The 18097-nt window shown below is 54.3% G+C and overlaps 1 protein-coding gene across 1 annotated transcript; it reads left to right on the top strand.

Moving 5' to 3' along the window:
* Positions 1–3436: 3436 nt before the first annotated feature.
* Positions 3437–15490, top strand: PIN1 (peptidylprolyl cis/trans isomerase, NIMA-interacting 1). Its single transcript, XM_019744990.2, has 4 exons — positions 3437–3702; positions 5632–5844; positions 13936–14046; positions 14915–15490. The coding sequence occupies exons 1-4, from the start codon at positions 3645–3647 to the stop codon at positions 15022–15024; spliced, it is 492 nt and encodes a 163-aa protein (XP_019600549.1). The 5' UTR covers positions 3437–3644; the 3' UTR covers positions 15025–15490.
* Positions 15491–18097: the final 2607 nt, after the last annotated feature.

The following is an 18097-nucleotide window of genomic DNA, read 5'->3' as shown; positions in this document are numbered from 1 at the left end:
GGGGGCTCCTGGCCTGTAGCCCATTGAGAATGGTCTCTCTTTGGTCTCCCATAAGTCACCTCCCTGCCTGTCTGTTGGCTCTGTTGGCTTCCCTCCTGTCCCTAGGATTCCATTTCCTCCTGACATGTCAGACATGTCTGTTTCCTGGTACTCTGGCCCTTACTGCATTTACAGCTCAATCTCTCCCCTTACTGTCTGTTAAAAAGCAAGCCCAACAATTTTTTTTTTAACTACACAACAGACTTGACAAGGTAATCCCTCATTAATTTCAAATCAGCCTAGAAAAGTACATGCTAAAAGTAAAACCCCTTTCCTCACCCGATTCTCTCTGCTGAGGTCAGACCTTTTCTAATGTATTTTTATAAACTTCAATTTGGTTTTTAAAAGATGACTATGCTAATATCTGGTTCCTAAATAACATTCTCCAATAAAAGGAACTAGGGCCTCTTGGAAAAGTGATTGGTTCCAGAGCCAGGGCAGGGAAAATACAAGCTAAGCGTGGAGCATCTTGTGGTGTCAGGAAGTAGGAAGTGCTCAAATAAAAAGGATGGAAACGTGGAAAGGGCACAGAAGCCAGCCTATGAAAGAGCTCCCAGTAACCAAATTTGGAACAACTTGAGCAACAAAATAACGATAGTATTGGACTATAACACAAAGAATAAATATCTTTGAGACCATGATCATATCAATAAATAACTGAATATATAAATAAATGGGGGAGAAGGGGCAACTTGTCATTACAGAAGGATTTCAATTAATAAATGTAGAAGATTAGAGGGAAATAAATTATCCACCATTGGCATACCATAGTAATAATTGCTGTCAGCACTGATGAATGCTAAAATCGGTGGGTAAAAGTTTAAGCAGAAGTAGGATATTTGCACAGTCACAAAGTATCTCCTCAAATGTATTTATTCATTACAATAGTAACTTTAGAAACTGCCTAAACCAAGTGATCAAAGTTAATATTGCCAAGTGTGGCAGGCAGCCTCTAAGATGGCCCCTAACAATCCCCCCATCCTGGTACTCACACCCTTGTGTAATCCCTTCCTCTTGAGTATAGGCTAAACCTCGCTTCTAAGAAATAGGACATGGCAAAAGTGGTGAACTATCACTTCGGAGATAAGGTCACAAAGAGACTAGATTCTGTCTTGCTTGCTCACTTGCTCATTGATGAAAGCCAGCTGCCATGTTTTGGAGAGGCCGCCAGCCAATAGCCAGTGAGGAACTGTGGTCCTCAGTACATCTTGTTAGCAACTGAATCCTGCCAGCAGCCACATGAGCAACTTGGAAATAGATCCTGCCCCAGTCAAGCCTTCAGATTAGACCACGGCTACCCCTGCTGACACCAGCTAAACTGCCTGGATTCCTGACACATAGAAACTGAGAAAATAAAATGTTAATCCCCTAAATTGTGGGGTAATCTGTTATGCAGCAATAGATACCCTAATGTAACCCAGCTCACACTGCAACACCATCGATCACCTGGTATGATGCACTGAGAAGGGCACGACGACTCTGGGGTATCCTTCCCAATAGCCTCAATCTAATCATGAGAAAATACTGACAAACCCCACCATGACAAAACATCAGAATGAAGGCCAGTTCTACTCTTCAAAAGTATCAAGGTCGTACAAGACAAGGAAAGACCTAAAAATTGTCACATACTGGAGGAGACGAAGGAGACATGACAATGTGGATTCAAGTCTAGTTAATAGTATTATACCAAAGTTGATTTCTTAGTTTTGATAATTACTCTATGGCAGAGTTCTCAGCTTTTTCACTGTTGGCATTTGGGGCTGGATAATTCTTTGTTGTGGCAGCTGTGCATTGTAGGATGTTTAACAGCATCCTTGGCCTCTACCCATTAAATGCCAGTAGCATTTCTCTCCCCCGACTCGTGACAACCAAAAATGTCTTAAGACATTACTAAATGTTCCCTACCCTGGTTGAGAACATGTTCTGTTACTATGTACAATGCTAATATAAGGGAAGTCTGGGTGAAGGGCATATGAAACTATATTCTATACTAAGTCTAACATTATAATTTTCAAAAAGGATTATGCTTAAACATGTGCTTGTAAAAAAAATGAAAATCATATTAAAATCTAAGCTGCTCATTTCTTCACCTGCATCACGTGGCAGCCATTATCGTATTTGAATGAATCCAGAAATTCTGATATAAACCTATAGTTTTTACACAATTCAATTAATAATACCTACTCTACATACTGATACTGTTCAGCAGCTTGCTTTTTATCTTTGATATCTTTCTATAAACGGTGTCATTCTTTTAAAGCAATTGTATTTGTTGATTTTTGTTATGCTTTTCTATGTACTATTAATTGCTATGCTGTACTATGATTTGCTTTTTTTTCGCCCAGCAAACACATTCTTGCTATGTATAGGCCAGGCACTGTTTGAGTGCTTTATACAAATTAACTCATTTAATCTTTACATCAAAGGTATATATGAAATATATTTTATTTCTTACCCTCATTTTGCAGATGGAAAGCTGAACAGCAGAGGTTAAGTAATTTGTTCAAGGTCACAGTAAATGGTAGAGCCAGGCTTCAAACAAGTAATCCGGCTGCTGAGTGCTCTTAGCCTTCTACCGTATCCTGTCTCTACTTTCACGTGAACATGTTTCCCTGTGTTTTATGTCACTGCACCTCATTGAGGGTCAGTGCTATAGATGAACTATAATTGAACTCTTCCCTGTTGGTAATCTTTGACTTCCATAGCTATCTCCAGCCCTGGGTCCCCCACCACCTCCTCCGTGCCCCATGGGTGCCACAGACTCCATTTTAAATAGAATCAAACTGAACTCATCATCCGCCCACGCTTGTCCCCTTCTGTGTCCCTCTATGAGTGGCAATGCCATCACCCACCAGTCACCAGGATAGAGGCAAGAGGCAGCTTTGGAGGGAATAAGTGAAGTAAGTAGGTTCCAAAGAAAGTAGAAGGTGTTTGGGTCAGTGGTAGAGGGAAAGGGTTAGACTTGCACAAAAACATAAAAGGGGGTGGGTTAGTTTGGGACATCTGGAGGAAAGAGATGGGAAGAGGGAGGATGGAGGAGCCAAATTTAGGCTTCTGGTGCTTAGCTGCTCATCACCAAGGCAACTGCGTTGCTGTGGCAACAGCAAAGCCAGCGTCGCATTTCCCACGTACCTCGTCAGCTACCGTTCCCTCCACACCAGCCAGACACTTCCGTGTAGGGGGCTGCGGCCCTCCGGAAACGGCTGTGAAGGCGAGAATTGCTGCTGCAGTAGCCAATCGGATGGGCTCTGCGGCGAAGGACGCAAAGGAGGAGTTGGGATTTCTTTGAAGCTCGCCAAAGGGCTTTGAGAAGGCGGGAGTATCTCCCTTCCCCACCACTTACAGGACCAGGAGAGGAAGGGGGCGGGGTCGGGTGAGGCCGACGATGGGCCGGGGGCCGGGACCCAGGTAAATGTGGGGAGGATCCGCCCACTGTCGCTTCCGTGCAGTAGAAAGCCAGAAGTCCAGTCCGGGCAGTTGGAGTGCCCAGTGAGCGTCGTCCCCAGGCCCTGGTGCAAGGCAGGCCTAGCCAATCGGTGGCGGCGGTGGGCGGGCGGCAGAGGCGGTGCGGCGGAGGCGGAGCGGGCGCTGCGGCAGGAGGGAAGATGGCGGATGAGGAGAAGCTGCCGCCCGGCTGGGAGAAGCGCATGAGCCGCAGCTCAGGTGCAGCGGGGGTCGGGGCTGGGGCGGGGCCGCGCGGGCCTGTGGAAGCAGGGCTCGAGCTCGCCTCTTGGGCGCGGTGTAGTTGTCCGATTTCCATGGGATCTTGGCTCCTCCGAATCGTCCCGGGTAACGGCCCCGGCCCGCCCTGTGGAGGCTTTGAGCCTCAGGAGCCAGGAAACCGGAGGAAACTGAGGCGGGGATGGGACCGGGAAAGCCTAGGGCGCTGTGGGGGAAACGGGGGGAAGGGGCCGGTGATCCTACGGCACTCCTCCGGGCGATGGTCTTGGTCCTGCCGACCGGGATGACACTTTTCGGCCTAATGCACCTGACGTCGCGGGGAAACGTCTGTGCACCCCGCTGGGCCCGGGGGCATCCCTGGGGGAGGAGACCCCCTAAACCCATGCTCAGGGCGTGGCCCTAGAGTTGCCCGGCCTCGCATCCCCAACCTACTCCTGCTAACACGCGTGCCATCCACACCTAATGCTGAGCCTATGGTGAAATTCTGCCCGAGGACGGCCCCTGTGCTGGGGCCCGATTTAAGGCTTCTGTACAATAATGGCAACAACAGGGCACTTTTATCAGCGTCAAGCATTATGCCGGGCGTTTTAAGTGTTTTCTGTCACTGAATGGCCACATCTCTGGGAGGTGGGTAGTCATTACCCCTATTTTGCAGGTGAGGAAACTGACGCCAGAAAACTTAAGGAACTCGCCCAAGGTCATTCATTTCAGGGGGTGGGGGCTGAGGGCGAGGTTAGAACCCAGTTTGACTGCAGAGGCCCCTGCCCTTGTCACTGCAAACTGCTGAGAAGCAGGCCCCGCTCTCATTCCACTGCCTCCATTGCCCATAGTAATGAAAGTCGCAGTAGTCATTCTGGTTTATTGCACGCCAGGCACTCTGGTGAGCACTTTGCATACATCATCATCTACTCTCCACTTTCACCAACCCCATAAAGTCTGAGGCTCTCACTTCACTGCCACTTTTCAGCTGAGAAAACTGAGGTTGGGAGAGCAAGAGCCCATTGCCAAGGTTTTAGAGGCCATCATTGGTTCAGCTCTCTCCCACCCCGCCTCAGCCCTGGCCTGTGGCTATGACCTGCAGCATAAAACTGATGTGCTGTCCAACTCTGGGCCCCAACTCCTGCCATTCCTGCTCTGCTCAACCCTGACAGCCCTCCTCAGGGGTGACATTCAACCCTTCACGGTGCTGGGCACAGGTCCTCCATGTAACCCAGGCAAGCTGCTTTTCTGGAATGATACCCCGTCTCCTGGGTGCCTCTTCAGTCTTCTTGTGTGCCGTGTTCGCACCATGCTGCTCAGTCCCTGCCTAAGGTCTGGCCCCCAGTAACGCTGGCCCCTTGGTGCAGCACAGAACACTGTAGGGGAAGAGAGCTGAGCTTTGGTGTCTGACACGCCTGGGTGCAGTTGTGCCTGGAGCCCACTGAACACTCAGGAAACATTACCTAGTTTTGTCATCTATAAAAGGAATGTAATCATAGCTATCACACTCTTAATGTGTGCCAGGAGCTATCCTGAGCACTTTACAGATACAGTCCTTACAATGGCCCAACAAGCAGGTGCTGTTGTCTCCGTTTTATAGGTAAGAAAACCGAGGCCCGGGGAAGGTAGATCATACAGTGAGTAAGTAGCAGAGGCAGATTTGAATAGGCAGTCTGGCTGCTGAGTGCATGCTTTGAACCCCTCCGTCTCCCCCACCCTGGCTTCCTCTCTAGTCATCCTGGGTTATTCAAAGTTATCGGTGACTGAAGTTATCCTGTTGTCTCATTTGCCGGCACCTAGAATGTTAGCTCCCTAAGGGCTTGTGGCACGTGGTGGACACAGTGGATTTGCTGAATGACGGCATCTCAGGCCAGTTCTTTATCCTGGCCTATGAGCAGGTCCCAGCTGAATTCCTGCCTCCTCTCCCTTCAGGGCGGGTGTACTACTTCAATCACATCACTAACGCCAGCCAGTGGGAGCGTCCAAGTGGCAACAGCAGTGGCGGCGGCAAAAATGGACAGGGGGAACCTACTAGGGTTCGCTGCTCACACCTGCTGGTCAAGCACAGCCAGTCACGGAGGCCTTCGTCCTGGAGGCAGGAGAAGATTACCCGGACCAAGGAGGAGGCCCTGGAGCTGATCAACAGTGAGCAGGGCTGGAGATGGGCTCTGGGGGGCAGGGCGGTTGGTACCCCTCCCCCTCCAGGGGCCAGAGTGGGCCTTGTAGAAATCACACCAGACCCGCCACCCCACTTGCTCAGCTGTCAGGTGTGGCGTTGGCCAACACAGAAATGCCTATATGTGACATGAGCCTGGACCAGATGGCCACCTCTCCTTCCCAATAGGGGCAGGAGGACCCAGCCTTGGAGGCTGGCAGACCCAGGTTAAGAGGGTAGCTATGCTGCCCTGTAACCTCCATGACCTTGGGGACTCAAGTCACCTCCATGAGACTCAGTTTTTGTTATAAAATGGACATCGTCATATTTTGTCTATAAAATGGATACCTCTGAGGGCTATTGTGAAAATTCAGTGGGATGAGACAGTGCATGACGCACAGTGGGCCCTCAGTCGGAGCTATTGATGATATCATCAAGCAGGGTTCTGTGGCACATACGTGGGTGGGTCTGGAAGAAGGGGGAGGGGGAGGGAGGTTGGAAAAGTAGCAGCACAGAACTAGCCAGCAGTTATAAGTTAATTCTGCCCCGAGAGAGGAGGCTGTTCCTTGCTTTGTTCTGTGTTTTCTTCACAGTCTAGGACAGCAGTTGGTAACCTTTTTCTTAAAAGGCCAGATGGTAAATATTTTAGACTTTGTGGGCCATACAGTCTCTGTCAGTTCTGCTTAGTAACATGATAACAGCCATAGACAGTATGTAAACAAATGGGCGGGGCTGTGTACCAATAAAACTTTGTTTACAAACACAGGCTATGGCACGTGGGCCATAGTTCGCAGAACCCTGGTCTAGAGCACTCCAGTATAGCTGCCACTACCTACATGTGACTATTTCCATTTACTAATTAAAATTAATACTAAAGCTTGGTTCTTCAGTTGCACTAGCCATACTTCAGGTATTCAGTAGCCACATGTGGCTAGCGGCTGCCATCTCAGCACAACAAATAGAAAACATTTATATCCTTGCAAGAAGTTCTGTTGGACAGTGCTGGTCTGGATCTCACGTGTGGTTTTATCATCCATTCAGCCTTTCCCACTAGAGACCCCTGACCCCTCCCTGGCTGTTCTTACACCACATAGCTGGTCCCTCACCCACACCCAGACAGCCCGAATTCCCATCCAGCTCTGCCAAGTCCTGGCTGTGTGACTTTGAGCAAGTTACTTAACGTCTCTGAGCCTCAATCTCTTTCACCTATAAAATTAGTATCATGATAATAGGACCCACCTCATAGAGTAGTTGTAAGGACCTGATGTAATGCAGTAAAGTATGAATAATAGCACCTGGCATCTAGTAAATGTTCTATTATTGCTAGTGGTTATTGTGGTTGTTATTATTAGCACAGGCCTGGCAGAGTGCACACTCAGTTAGTATTGGCTATTGTTTGACTATCACATCACTTGGTCCAGTACTTGGCCTGCAGGATATTACTTACACCCACACCCCCCATATGGTGTCTGGCATAATTGGCACCTGTTAACCTCATGCCTCATAGCCTTGTAGAGACAAGCGGAGTCCTTGCACAGACTCTTGAAGGCAGATGAAACAGCTCGCCTCCAGAGCTCTGAGGGCAGGGACTGTATCGGTCTCTTACCCCACTGTATTCCCACCACCCAACACACAGCCTGGTCCATCTTAGCTCTCACAGCATTGTTTCGTGAACCAATAGGAAACGAGGAAATTGCCTCCTGGCAGAGAAAAATGACAAATAAAGGCCTAGGGGCTGGACTGCAGCCAGGACTCGGGAAGGCTGAAGAGGGACCAGATCCTTCAAGAGCAGGTCCTGGCCAGGCTGAGAGCCCAGAGTGAGGCAAAGAGTTTGGGGCCTTTCCTGGAGACAGCAGGAAACACATGGCCACGTGTGGCTGGAGAGGGGCCCTGCTGTGCTACACTTTCAGGAAAGAGCTGTGTGGCTGGAGGGTGAAGGGCCAGGGAAGCCAGGAGGCCCAAAGCCCAGGCTGGCTGGGAGCAACTGTGAGCGATGAGGGGAGTCTGGCTGCCTCCACGGGAAGAGGAGGAAATGGTGGGGAAAGCCCAGAAAGAATCTTGAGATGATGACCTCTTGTGTCTTCCCAGCTGAAGTGGTCTCTGTTCTGAGGTTTCTGGACCACATGGGAGCAAGCAAGAGGTAACAAGCATTCAAGATTGAGTGGCAGAAGGTGCCACCACTGGTAGCGGGGACTCACTAAATCTGAGAGCCCGAGGAAGAAGCGTTGGGGAGGCACCTGGGAGAAGAAGAGCCTGGGTTCAGCATGGCATCCAGGCCAGAGGCAGAAACTCTTGGGACAATGCTGGCGAGAGATGGCAGGAGGCTAAGGCAGGTAGGCGCAGTGAGATCTCAGCATGGCTTGGAAGGAAAGCTGTCAGGCTGAGGGGACTGCCTGGAAGTGGCAGGTGAGGGTGCCTCCCCCATCTCTAGGATGGACAGGGGTGTGTGTCTGGTGGGGCTGGCACTGTGGGGGGGGGGGCCTTGAGAGTGCTGAGGTCAGCTCGGGCCTTGGGGAGGGTCACCTTGGCAGGAGCAGGGAGGCAGTGCCCCAGTAAGCTGCTAGGCCCGGGGGCTTTACCTTAAGTGGATGCAGACTGGGATTGTTAGCAGGGGTAGGACGCCTGCCTCTGCTGGAGGGCCTGCTGGAAGCTGTGGGAGGAATTGCAGCTAGAGGCAATTGAACTTGAGGGCGGGTGGGAAGGGTGGCGCAGATTCTAGAGAGATGGAGGAGGCAGAATCGAGAGGACGAGGTGATGGATTAGATGCGTGGGGTGGGGTAATGTCAGAGCCAGTGTGGCCCACCCTGGAGTCACACAAATGGATCCTGTGCCAGCTGTGTGGCCTTGAGCAAGTGTCTTCATTCTCAGAGCCTTGGTTTCTTTTTCTGTAAAATGGGGACAAGGTAGCCATGAAGATGCAGGGCGTGCTCAGCAGAGCAGTAGGCTCAGTGTCCGGTGCTCACTGTCTATGCAGCGGAGCCTTGACCTCAGCCATTCAGGCGAGTGTGGGGGGGCCAAGGTCAGGGCAAGGCCTCTGCTCACTGGCAGCCCCTGCTGCTTCCCCGAGGCCCATTGGAAGAGCTCTGGGCAGGGGTGCAGGAGGCCAGTGCGCTCAGCAGGCAGACCCTCAGATGACATTGGGCGGTGACCTCCCTCTCGGCCTCAGTGGCCAAGACACTGAGATGGGCCAGGGCAGGCTTCCTCGGGGGTTGTTAGGAGGCAGCAGCAAGACGCGGGCATGGTGCCATGTCAGCAAGCTTTGGGCCTTGGGGCCTCCTTTGCTGTCGAATGAAAGTGGATGTTCCCCCTGCCGTGGGCTTGTTCCAGGTGCTCCGGAGATCAGGATCTGGGCAGCACACTCTGTAGCTGGCAGTCTGGGTCGAAGGCTCAACAGTGTCCATTTAGAGCCAGTGCCCCTCGCTGCCCAGGGGATAGGCTGCCTGCAGTGAGCCAGCACGTCCAAGTTTTCTGCTGAGACTTCTTTTTCCAGCGTCGGCTCGCTCTGCAGCTGCTGGACTGCAGTCAGGGATCCGAGGCCTGGCTGCCCGTGGTGCCGGTGTCCTTGTCTGAGGCGGCCAGGCCATGGAGAAGCCCTCCCCACCTGCTCCCCATCCTTCTGCCCCTGCATGCCCAAGGCCTGAGGGCCCCAGGGAGACCCCCACACATCCCCATCCCCCGAGTCTGAGGGCCAGTGAGCGCCTTTGGGCTAGTGTCCCCACTCCAGGTTCTTCCAGCCTGCTGGCTTCAGGGGTGGGTCTCTGGGCCCCTCCTGCTGGATCTGGGGTCTTCTGGGATGGCAGAACTAAGCCTGTCACCTTTTTCCTGTCTAGGCTCCTTCCCTAGATTGTCTCCAAACCCTTTTAGGGTTAGAGACCACTGCATTTGTTCACTCACTTTCCCTTAAGTACATATGCTGTATTAGCTCAGGCTGCTGTAACAGAATACCAGAGCCTAGGATCTTCGACAACAGCTATGTATTTCTGACAGTTCTGGAAGCTAGAAATCTGAGATCAAGGTTCTGACCGATTCAATTTCTGTTGAGGGCTCTCTTCCTGGCTTATAGGCAGCCACTGCCTTCTCACTGTGTTGTCACACAGCCTTTCCTTGGTGCGTGTGCGTGGGGAGAGAGAGGTGGAGCTCTCTGGTGTCTCTTATAAGGACACTAATCCTGTTGGATCAAGGCCCGCCCTCTGTGCTGGTAGCACCAAGGTTGCCGGCTCGATCCCCACTTAGACTACTGTGAGCTGCGCATTCCTTAAAAAAAAAATAAAAGCCCACCCTCATGACTTTGTTTAACCTTAATTACTTCCATAAAAGCCCATCTCCAAGTATAGTCACATTGGGGGTTCAAAGCTTCAACATATACATTTGGGGCACACAATTCAGTCCATGTTATGGGAACTGACGGCTAGTAACTGTCAAGGGCTTGTTCCAGGCCAGGCCCTGCTCTAGCAGTAGCTCCTTTACTCCTCACAATAGCCATCCAAGGTGGGAGCTGCTGATGAGCCCATTTTACAGGCCAGACAAATGAGGCTCCAAGAGGGAAAGTCACCCACCAAGGTCACAGAGCTCAGGAGCAGTAAAGCTGGGATCTGAACACAGCACTTGAGGTCCAGAGTCCACCCTCCTCAGCCTCAGGGATATATGTGATCTGCCAACAGAGGCAGATGCTGTTTTGTTGTGCATCCTGTTTCAGGGGCTCCTTAACTCCCCAAAGCAGGTGGCAGGTGCCTGCTCCAGACTGGGCTCCTTGAGAGGCCACCTAGGTCTGCCGGCTCTCAGCCTGTGCCCCGGCCAGAGCCCAGTTACATGAGGCACCGTCTTGGTGACCGGTGTTGACTTAATCAGGCAAGGTCTGGGCGTTGCCAGGAAAAGGCCAGGGAGCGTTGCGCTTGCTTTCTTGCACCCTCTAGCACCTGACTTGCGGTTCACAGAAAATAGGCATGAGATTCCAGCATTTCTGCCTACAGAGCCCAGTGGTGGATCCCTCGCCCTCCTTCCCCAGGGCCTGTTCCTGTCTCATTTATTTGTGAATTCCTTCAATGTTAGTGGACACTCGTTCTGGGCACAGCCCTGGGTGCTGGGGACAGAGCAGTGAGCTAGGCCGACCCGGTCCCTGTGCTCAGGCGACAGACGCACAAACAGGACGGTGGTAAATGCAGGGCCCAGGGAGGTCCCTCATGCAGCGCAGTCTTAGGGAAGGCTCCCAGGTGAGACCAGAAGACAGCAGGTGAGCTTCAGGCAGGAAGAGGCCTAAACAAGGGTGGCATTTAGGGACACCATCAAATTGGCGGGATGGGTGGGGGTGAGGTGAGCAGAGGAGCAGGGCCGGATAGGAGGGACATTGTGGTGGGTGTAAGACTGAGCTAAGGTCATACAGGGGTTGGAAGGGTCCCTTGCATCTTGGCTTGTGGCTAGGACCAGACCCCTGAAGTTCAGCCTCTAGAAAGGTGAACTCAGGAGGAAAGCATTTTTTAAAAAATACTTCAGGCTCCATCTAAGAATATTTCTGAGAGCTGGCTGGTTAGAGGAAGATTTGTGTTCTCTGAAGGGGGCCATGGCAAAAGCTTGGCTGTTGTCGGATTTTTAGGCTGAAAGCACTTGCCCCCTGTGCTTCTTGGCCAGGCCATCTAATCTCGGGGGTCTCTGTGGCCAGGCCATCTAGTCTCGGGGTCCCTGTGGCCAGGCCATCTAGTCTCGGGGTCCCTGTGGCCAGGCCATCTAGTCTCGGGGGTCCCTGTGGCCAGGCCCACAGCCGCAGCTGCTGGAGAGGGAGGCCACATGGTGCTTGGAGTGGGCTCGGGACTGGGCCTGGCTCCAAGGTGCTGGGCGGACAGTTGTGCCTCCGGGGGGCGGGCAGGTCCACGGAAGGGGGTGCTGCATCGTGTGCTGGCGAATCGAGGTTCAGACAGAAGGAACCTCGGTGCTGTGTGGGTGAGGGCAAAGGGATAACGGGCGTCCAGGGGGAGGGGGAGGAGGAGGAGGGGTATTCTAGTGACACCTGGTTCAGGTGGGAGTCACCTGTCCGTGCATCTGGCACAGGGGACCACCTGGCAGCCCCAGGGACGTGTCCTGACCACACCAGGGTTATAGGCAGAAGCCGCTGCAGCGTCCACGCCATAGTGGCTGGGGTTTGTGTCACATCAGCCAGCCTTCCTGACTTCAGCACATCACGGTGGTGGCCAGGCCAGACTGCGACGTACCAGCGAGGACGACCAGGGAGGGACAGGTCAGAGAGAAGTGGGGACAGCCTCATCACAGGGACATGCAGCCCACGTGGAAGGGAGAATGGTGACAGCAAGTGGCATTTGTCAAAGTCTCACTCTGTGCCGGACACTGTTCTGCTTGTCACTGTGTCCTGCTGGTACCTGACGAACGATTCAGACTCAGAGGCATAGGAGTGGGTAGGACGGCACAGAGTGACAGGGTGATGGGGGTGGTTATGGGAGCGTCAAGCTGGTCAGCTACCAGGGCCTACAGTTGCTGCTGGGGCGTCAGCGAGATGGGGTGACAGGCATACAGTCAAGTTTGTGCCGTTTTAACTGCAGTCCCAGGCAGATGGAGGGTAGTGACCTTAAGGTTAGACAAGCCTGAGGCCAACGGGCCTGGGGAAGTTTGCAGCAGCCCAGCGTCAGGCAGGTGCCCCCAGCTGGGTATCTGGACCCCAGGGCACCAGGTAGACTAATGCACAGTGTCCCTGTGCTGCTCAGACAGGTACCAGGCAAGCGCATCACAGCCTTGTTAGGTCACACAGTGGGTGGAAGTGTCACAGTGGTGTGCAGAAACCCCGACAGGTGTGACAGGGGACCCTCCCATCTGAGGCGTGACCCATGCCCCATCACTGAGCTGGTGGGTGCGTGGTCCTGGGCACCCCTGGGGCCTCAGGGAGAATGCCCCCAGTAGAGTGGCTGTCAGGACGCCATGCAGGCCCAGATCAAATGGGAGTCTGGGGCCAGGTGTCCTGGGAGCCCTCCCAGGGGCTGCGCCTGGAGGCAGGGAGGAGCCTGGCAGGGATGCCCAGAGCAGGATAGGGGCATTTCAGGGAGGAAAGGACGGGTTCCTTTCCTCTGGCTCCAAGGGCTCCACCCTGGCCTCAGGAGAGCAGCTGCTGGCTCCTTCCTACCCACACACAGCAGTGGTTCTCTGCGCTTTCTGCCCCCCAGACATTAAGTTGCACAGATGCTGGTTGCTGGCCCCAGCCCCTCTGCTGGGAGCCCTTTTCCTCAGTCATCCTTTTCCTTCCGTCAGCCTCGGCCTTCTTCTCCCTCCAGGGGAATCAGGATCCAATGGGGACAGTTTGAGCTGCACAGAGGGTGAATCTGGCGCACTGCCAGCACACCCTTTTGGGGTAGCAGGGAGAACGGCCACGTTGGCTGTCTCGGGGGCCATCGTAGGCCATGGGAATGACAAGTGACTATTCCCAGGGTCCCTTCACTGCGCCAGTAAGCAGCCCAGCCCTTCCCTCTGGCTTACGACAGATGGGGACAACTGAGGCTCAGGGGCCGAGGACGTGGCCAGCTGCTGTGGCAGAGCCGCGCTCATGCCCTGGCCTGCCTTTCTCCTAGAAACTTCTAGAAAGCTTTCCCACCACTGCCCTGGGGAGTCTTAGGGGGCCCTAGTTCCCAGCATCCCTCTTTGTCTTGTTTCCTGGGGGCCTCCCCAGTGAGGCCTGGAGGTGGATTTTCTGTCAGAATACGTGTGGGGGGTGGGAAGAGGTCATGCTAAGTTCATGTTATATTTGTGTGCAGTGGGGATAGTGACAAAAGGAGCAGGGGTTTAGGACCGGGGTGTGAGACCAGCATGACTGTTGAGGTCACTGCAGTGTCACATGCATGTGGAAGGCACCACTTCATGGACACCTGTGACTCCAAGCGTGACTGTGCACGCGTGTGCAGGGAGAAGGCATTTGTGGGTGTGTGTTAGCATATGGGGTTGGCGAGGGTTCACGTGTGCGCGTGTGTACACGCGGTAGGGCAGGCATTGCACACTCCTTTCTCAGTGACCTGCCGGCCTCCATCTGGAGCCCTCCCCTGGCCCCACCCCACCCCTGACGTGGGGGTCTGTGCCTCGTGTGTCTGCAGGCTACATCCAGAAGATCAAGTCGGGAGAGGAGGACTTTGAATCTCTGGCTTCACAGTTCAGTGACTGCAGCTCGGCCAAGGCCAGGGGAGACCTGGGTGCCTTCAGCAGAGGTGCGCAAGCGATGGGTAACCCCAAGCCCCGGGGACCCTCTGTCCCACAGCCGATAGAGGATGGGTGAGACGGCCCTTGCCGCACAGGCTTGCGGAGTCCACCAGGTGGCAGCACAGTCCCTCCCTCAGGCTCCAGAGGCTGCCTTGCTGGTGGGGGGCGGGGGTGACTGCAGAGCTTCTCCCCGGTGTCATTCCCCACCCGCTTGGGATAGGGAGTCAGCCTGTGTTCTTCTCTGCGCAGTTGTCCCCATTACGGGCCTGCCAAGCTGCCATTTGCCTGTCCTCTTGGGGGTATAGGGCAGGGTCCCCTGAGAGCCCCAGGGCGTGGCCTTCAGAATCCTCCGCCCCGCCCCGCCCCGCCTCCCAGGTAGGGAACCAGGGCTGAGGGGAGTTGAGGCCTGTCGGGCTGGGGTAGTGGGAAGGGAAGAGCAGAGGGGACCAGGCCAGCACCTCCTCTTTGTCCTCCTTCCCCTTCATCCTCTTCATCCCTGAGGTACCCAGGATGGGGTGAGGGGTGTGGGGAACCAGTAAGGAGCTGCCACCTACCCCAGGAGGCAGGCAGGGCAGACCATGTGGAAGGGCTGGAAATTGGGCCCAGGGAGACGCGTTTATCACGAAAATGCGTCTCTAAGCACGCAGCAGTGACAGCAGCTCTGCCTGCCATCCCTCATGCTGTCCTCAGGCTTCCTGGAGCCTCCTTAATGGCCCTGCCACCCCCAGCTGGGCCGCTCAGCACTGTGACAGGGCCATAAACCGTGTGACCCATGAGAGAGAGGCTGGGCGCAGGTGGGAGCCCGTCCGGCCGCCCTGTCTGGTCCTGGTCTGCAGCCGGGTCCTGACCCCCCCACCATCCTTCACGCTTCCCCAGGTCAGATGCAGAAGCCATTTGAAGATGCCTCCTTCGCGCTGCGGACGGGGGAGATGAGCGGGCCCGTGTTCACGGATTCGGGCATCCACATCATCCTGCGCACGGAGTGAGGGGCAGCTGGGCCGTAGACCCCGCTTCCCACCGCCAGCCGGCCCGTGGGTGCCCCTCCCTGCTGATGCCACACAGTATTTATTGTTCCCACAATGGCTGGGAGAGGGGCCCTGTACCTTTAGGGGGCTCCGTGTCTGCCCCAGGCTGGGGCCGACCCCGCCAGATTCCCCTCCCCTTTAGGGATTGACTTCAGAAGGGCAGTGGGGTGGGGAGGCTCCCAGAGCTCCCAGACCCAGGGTGTGGGGGTGACCTGTCCCAAAGGGAAGGCCTAGTTAGCTGAGCTGCCCCCTGTGTCCCCCCAGGTCCAGGACGGGGCAGGAGGGCCTTACGTTGTTTCTGGTTATGCCATGTTCTGTTCGGTTGCAAAAAGCGAATGTTCCGTGTGGGGCCCGGCTGCTCCCGCCTTGGGGCCCTCTGAGCAGCAATGCAGCACCCTCCACACCCTCCATTAAACCTGGAACCACTGCTCTGCGTCCTGGTCTCATTTCCTCCCTGTCGGGGCACAGTCCTCTCCCGCCACCCCTGGTGTCCAAGGCTCCAGGCTGTCTCCTCCCCAAGATGCCTCTCTTCACCCTGGACCTAGGGGTGTCCTCCAGGAATTCATCCCAGTAGCTAGACTCCAGGGAAGTGGGGCATGGTTCAGTGCCAGCTGTCCTCAAACTTGGGTGTTCAAGAATGTTCTAGAATGCAAGGGCCCTGCTTTGACCCCACAGAGCGGGATTCAGCAGGTCAGGTAACTGGGGATTTGCGCAGGATCCTTGGGAAGCCAGGTTTAAGCCCCTCTGCTCTAGATGCTCTCTGCACCCCCCGACCGCCTCCACACATGGGCCACCCCAGTTAGAATGAATGATGCCCGCACCCTGGTGCCTGCTTCCCTGGCACACCACCAGCTCTTCTGGCAGGTTGTGCCTGGGTCCTGCCGCCTCTGCAGATGCTGTTACCATGGCAACAGGGGGGCCAGCCAGGATGGGAGGGGACTACTGCCCAGCCCTCGTGGAATAAGGCTCTCTGCTGGAACATGGGAGGGTGCTGTCCTCAAGCAGAGGAGATCCCTGTGGCAGATGGGGCAACTCTCCCGCCTCTCGGGGCACCTGCTAGGGTGGGGGTCTATGGGTGTGGCGAAGCTGCAGTTCAGCACACCCTTAACAGCTGTCCCTGTGCCAGGGTCTGGGCAGGGGCTCGTTCATCCCGGGGATTCATGAATCTGTTAGAGGTGGTTATGCCCACTGCCTCTCCCCACCCCCTCCCACATCATGGAGATAGCAGGCCAGCAGGGTTTGGGGACCTGAGCAAAACAAAGCCTTGTCTGGCTTGACCCCAAGGGAGGCCCCCCCCAGCGCCAAGCCTCTAATAAAGGCCTGAGTCTCATCAAGTCACCTGGGCTGACTCCCATCTGACAGGTTTCCGGAGCGATCGCTCTCTGCCTGCCGGAGCATTTGTCATTAGGAAGCTTTAATGAATTTCCTCTCAGCTGTGGCGGGCTGGGGAGAGCCAGCAAGTTGCCTGCACCTCCAGGCAGACTCTTCTGTCTCCTATTGGAGCCACAAAGTAGGCAGCAAGCAGACCCACTGTTTGTGTCAACAGTTCTGTGGGGTGGAAGCGATCTCACCCCAGCTCGCCCAACGGAGCCTCTGGGAAGGATCAGAAATGAATGCTTCGGGGGGGGCAGGAGTGCTCGTGGGATTCTCCAAGGCGAAGGGGTCACTGGAGAATGGGCCCGTGCCCTACTCTCAATACCAAAGGGTAGACATCCCCGGCTTCCCAGGCATCTGAGATGTTGCCAGGGAGGGCTGTGTATTTTCCTGTGCGGGCTGGCAGAGAAATGGTCTTTGTGCACTCCCTGTAACTTTGGGTGTGTGTGTCTCCAGATGTGCACGTGGTTGTATGACACGTCCCTAGGTATGTCCAGTGCGACCCCAGGAGTCCCCCTGTCCGGGTGTGATGCCCCTGCCTCTGTGGACCCCTTCCCTTTCCTTTGTCTAGCTGTGCAACAGCCAAAACCCAAACATGAAAGAACACTGCTGTGAGATAAACATGCCCCCGGAGCCCACTCACCGTCAGGCTGATTCATGATTCAGTAGCTGTGGCTTCCCTCGCCTGCTCCATGTTCTCCCTACCCTCTCCTGCCGGGAAGTGGGACCATAAATCCCAGCCCTTCAGGATGGCAGCACCCGGGTAGTCTTCCCTCCCAGCCAAACTACCCCAGGGGGCTAGTGTCCACTCCTCCTCCCTGTGCACTGGCCCAGGCTTCGGTGGCCACAGGCAGGGCTAGGTCAGGTCCCCCCAACTCAGAGTAACACAGGTATTGCCACGGGATGGGCTACAGTGCTTCCCCAGTGTAGACAGGTGCATGTCCCTGAGGGGAAGTCAGCTAGCAGACGGGGGCCTGAAACCCATGGGTGACATGATCCTGGCCTGGGAGGAGTGTGGGGTGTTATTCCTGCCTGTCCTTGGTTGCAGATACAGTTGACCCTTGAACAATGCAGGTGTTAGGGGCACCAATACTCCACGCAGTCAAAAATCTGTGTATAACTTTTGACTCCCCCAAAACTTAACCACTAATAGCCTACTGTTGCCCGGAAGCCTTATGGATAACAGTTGATTAACACGTTGTATGTTACATGTATTATATACTGTATTCTTAGAATAAAGTAAGCTAGAGAAAAGAAAATGTTACTAAGAAATTCATAAGAGAAAATACATTGACTACTGAAAAAAAAATCCACATATGTGTGGACCCACATAGTTCAAACCCATGTTCAAGGGTCAACTAAATCCATATAAGTATGTATAATATACTTAGTGTATATCTATAGTATATAAGTATATCCAATATAAGGAACGCTGGACCTCCCTGTGTGTGTGTGTGAGAGAGAAGCAGTTACGATGCCAAACGCTAGTGGCATCCGTTGGAGGACTGTTGTGCAGATGTGACAGTGTCATGCAGGATGTCAGGCGGGGTCTCTGCTCCCGCTCCCCACATAAGAACGCAGGACACGGTGAGGCCAAAAAGGAACACCCACGGAGCCATAGGTAGGGAAGTCATACCACTATGGTCTCACTGGAGGCATC

The sequence above is a fragment of the Rhinolophus sinicus genome, linkage group LG07 (assembly GCF_036562045.2).
Source record: "Rhinolophus sinicus isolate RSC01 linkage group LG07, ASM3656204v1, whole genome shotgun sequence".
Taxonomy (NCBI): domain Eukaryota; kingdom Metazoa; phylum Chordata; class Mammalia; order Chiroptera; family Rhinolophidae; genus Rhinolophus; species Rhinolophus sinicus.
This window is presented reverse-complemented; position numbering and strand designations above follow the sequence as displayed.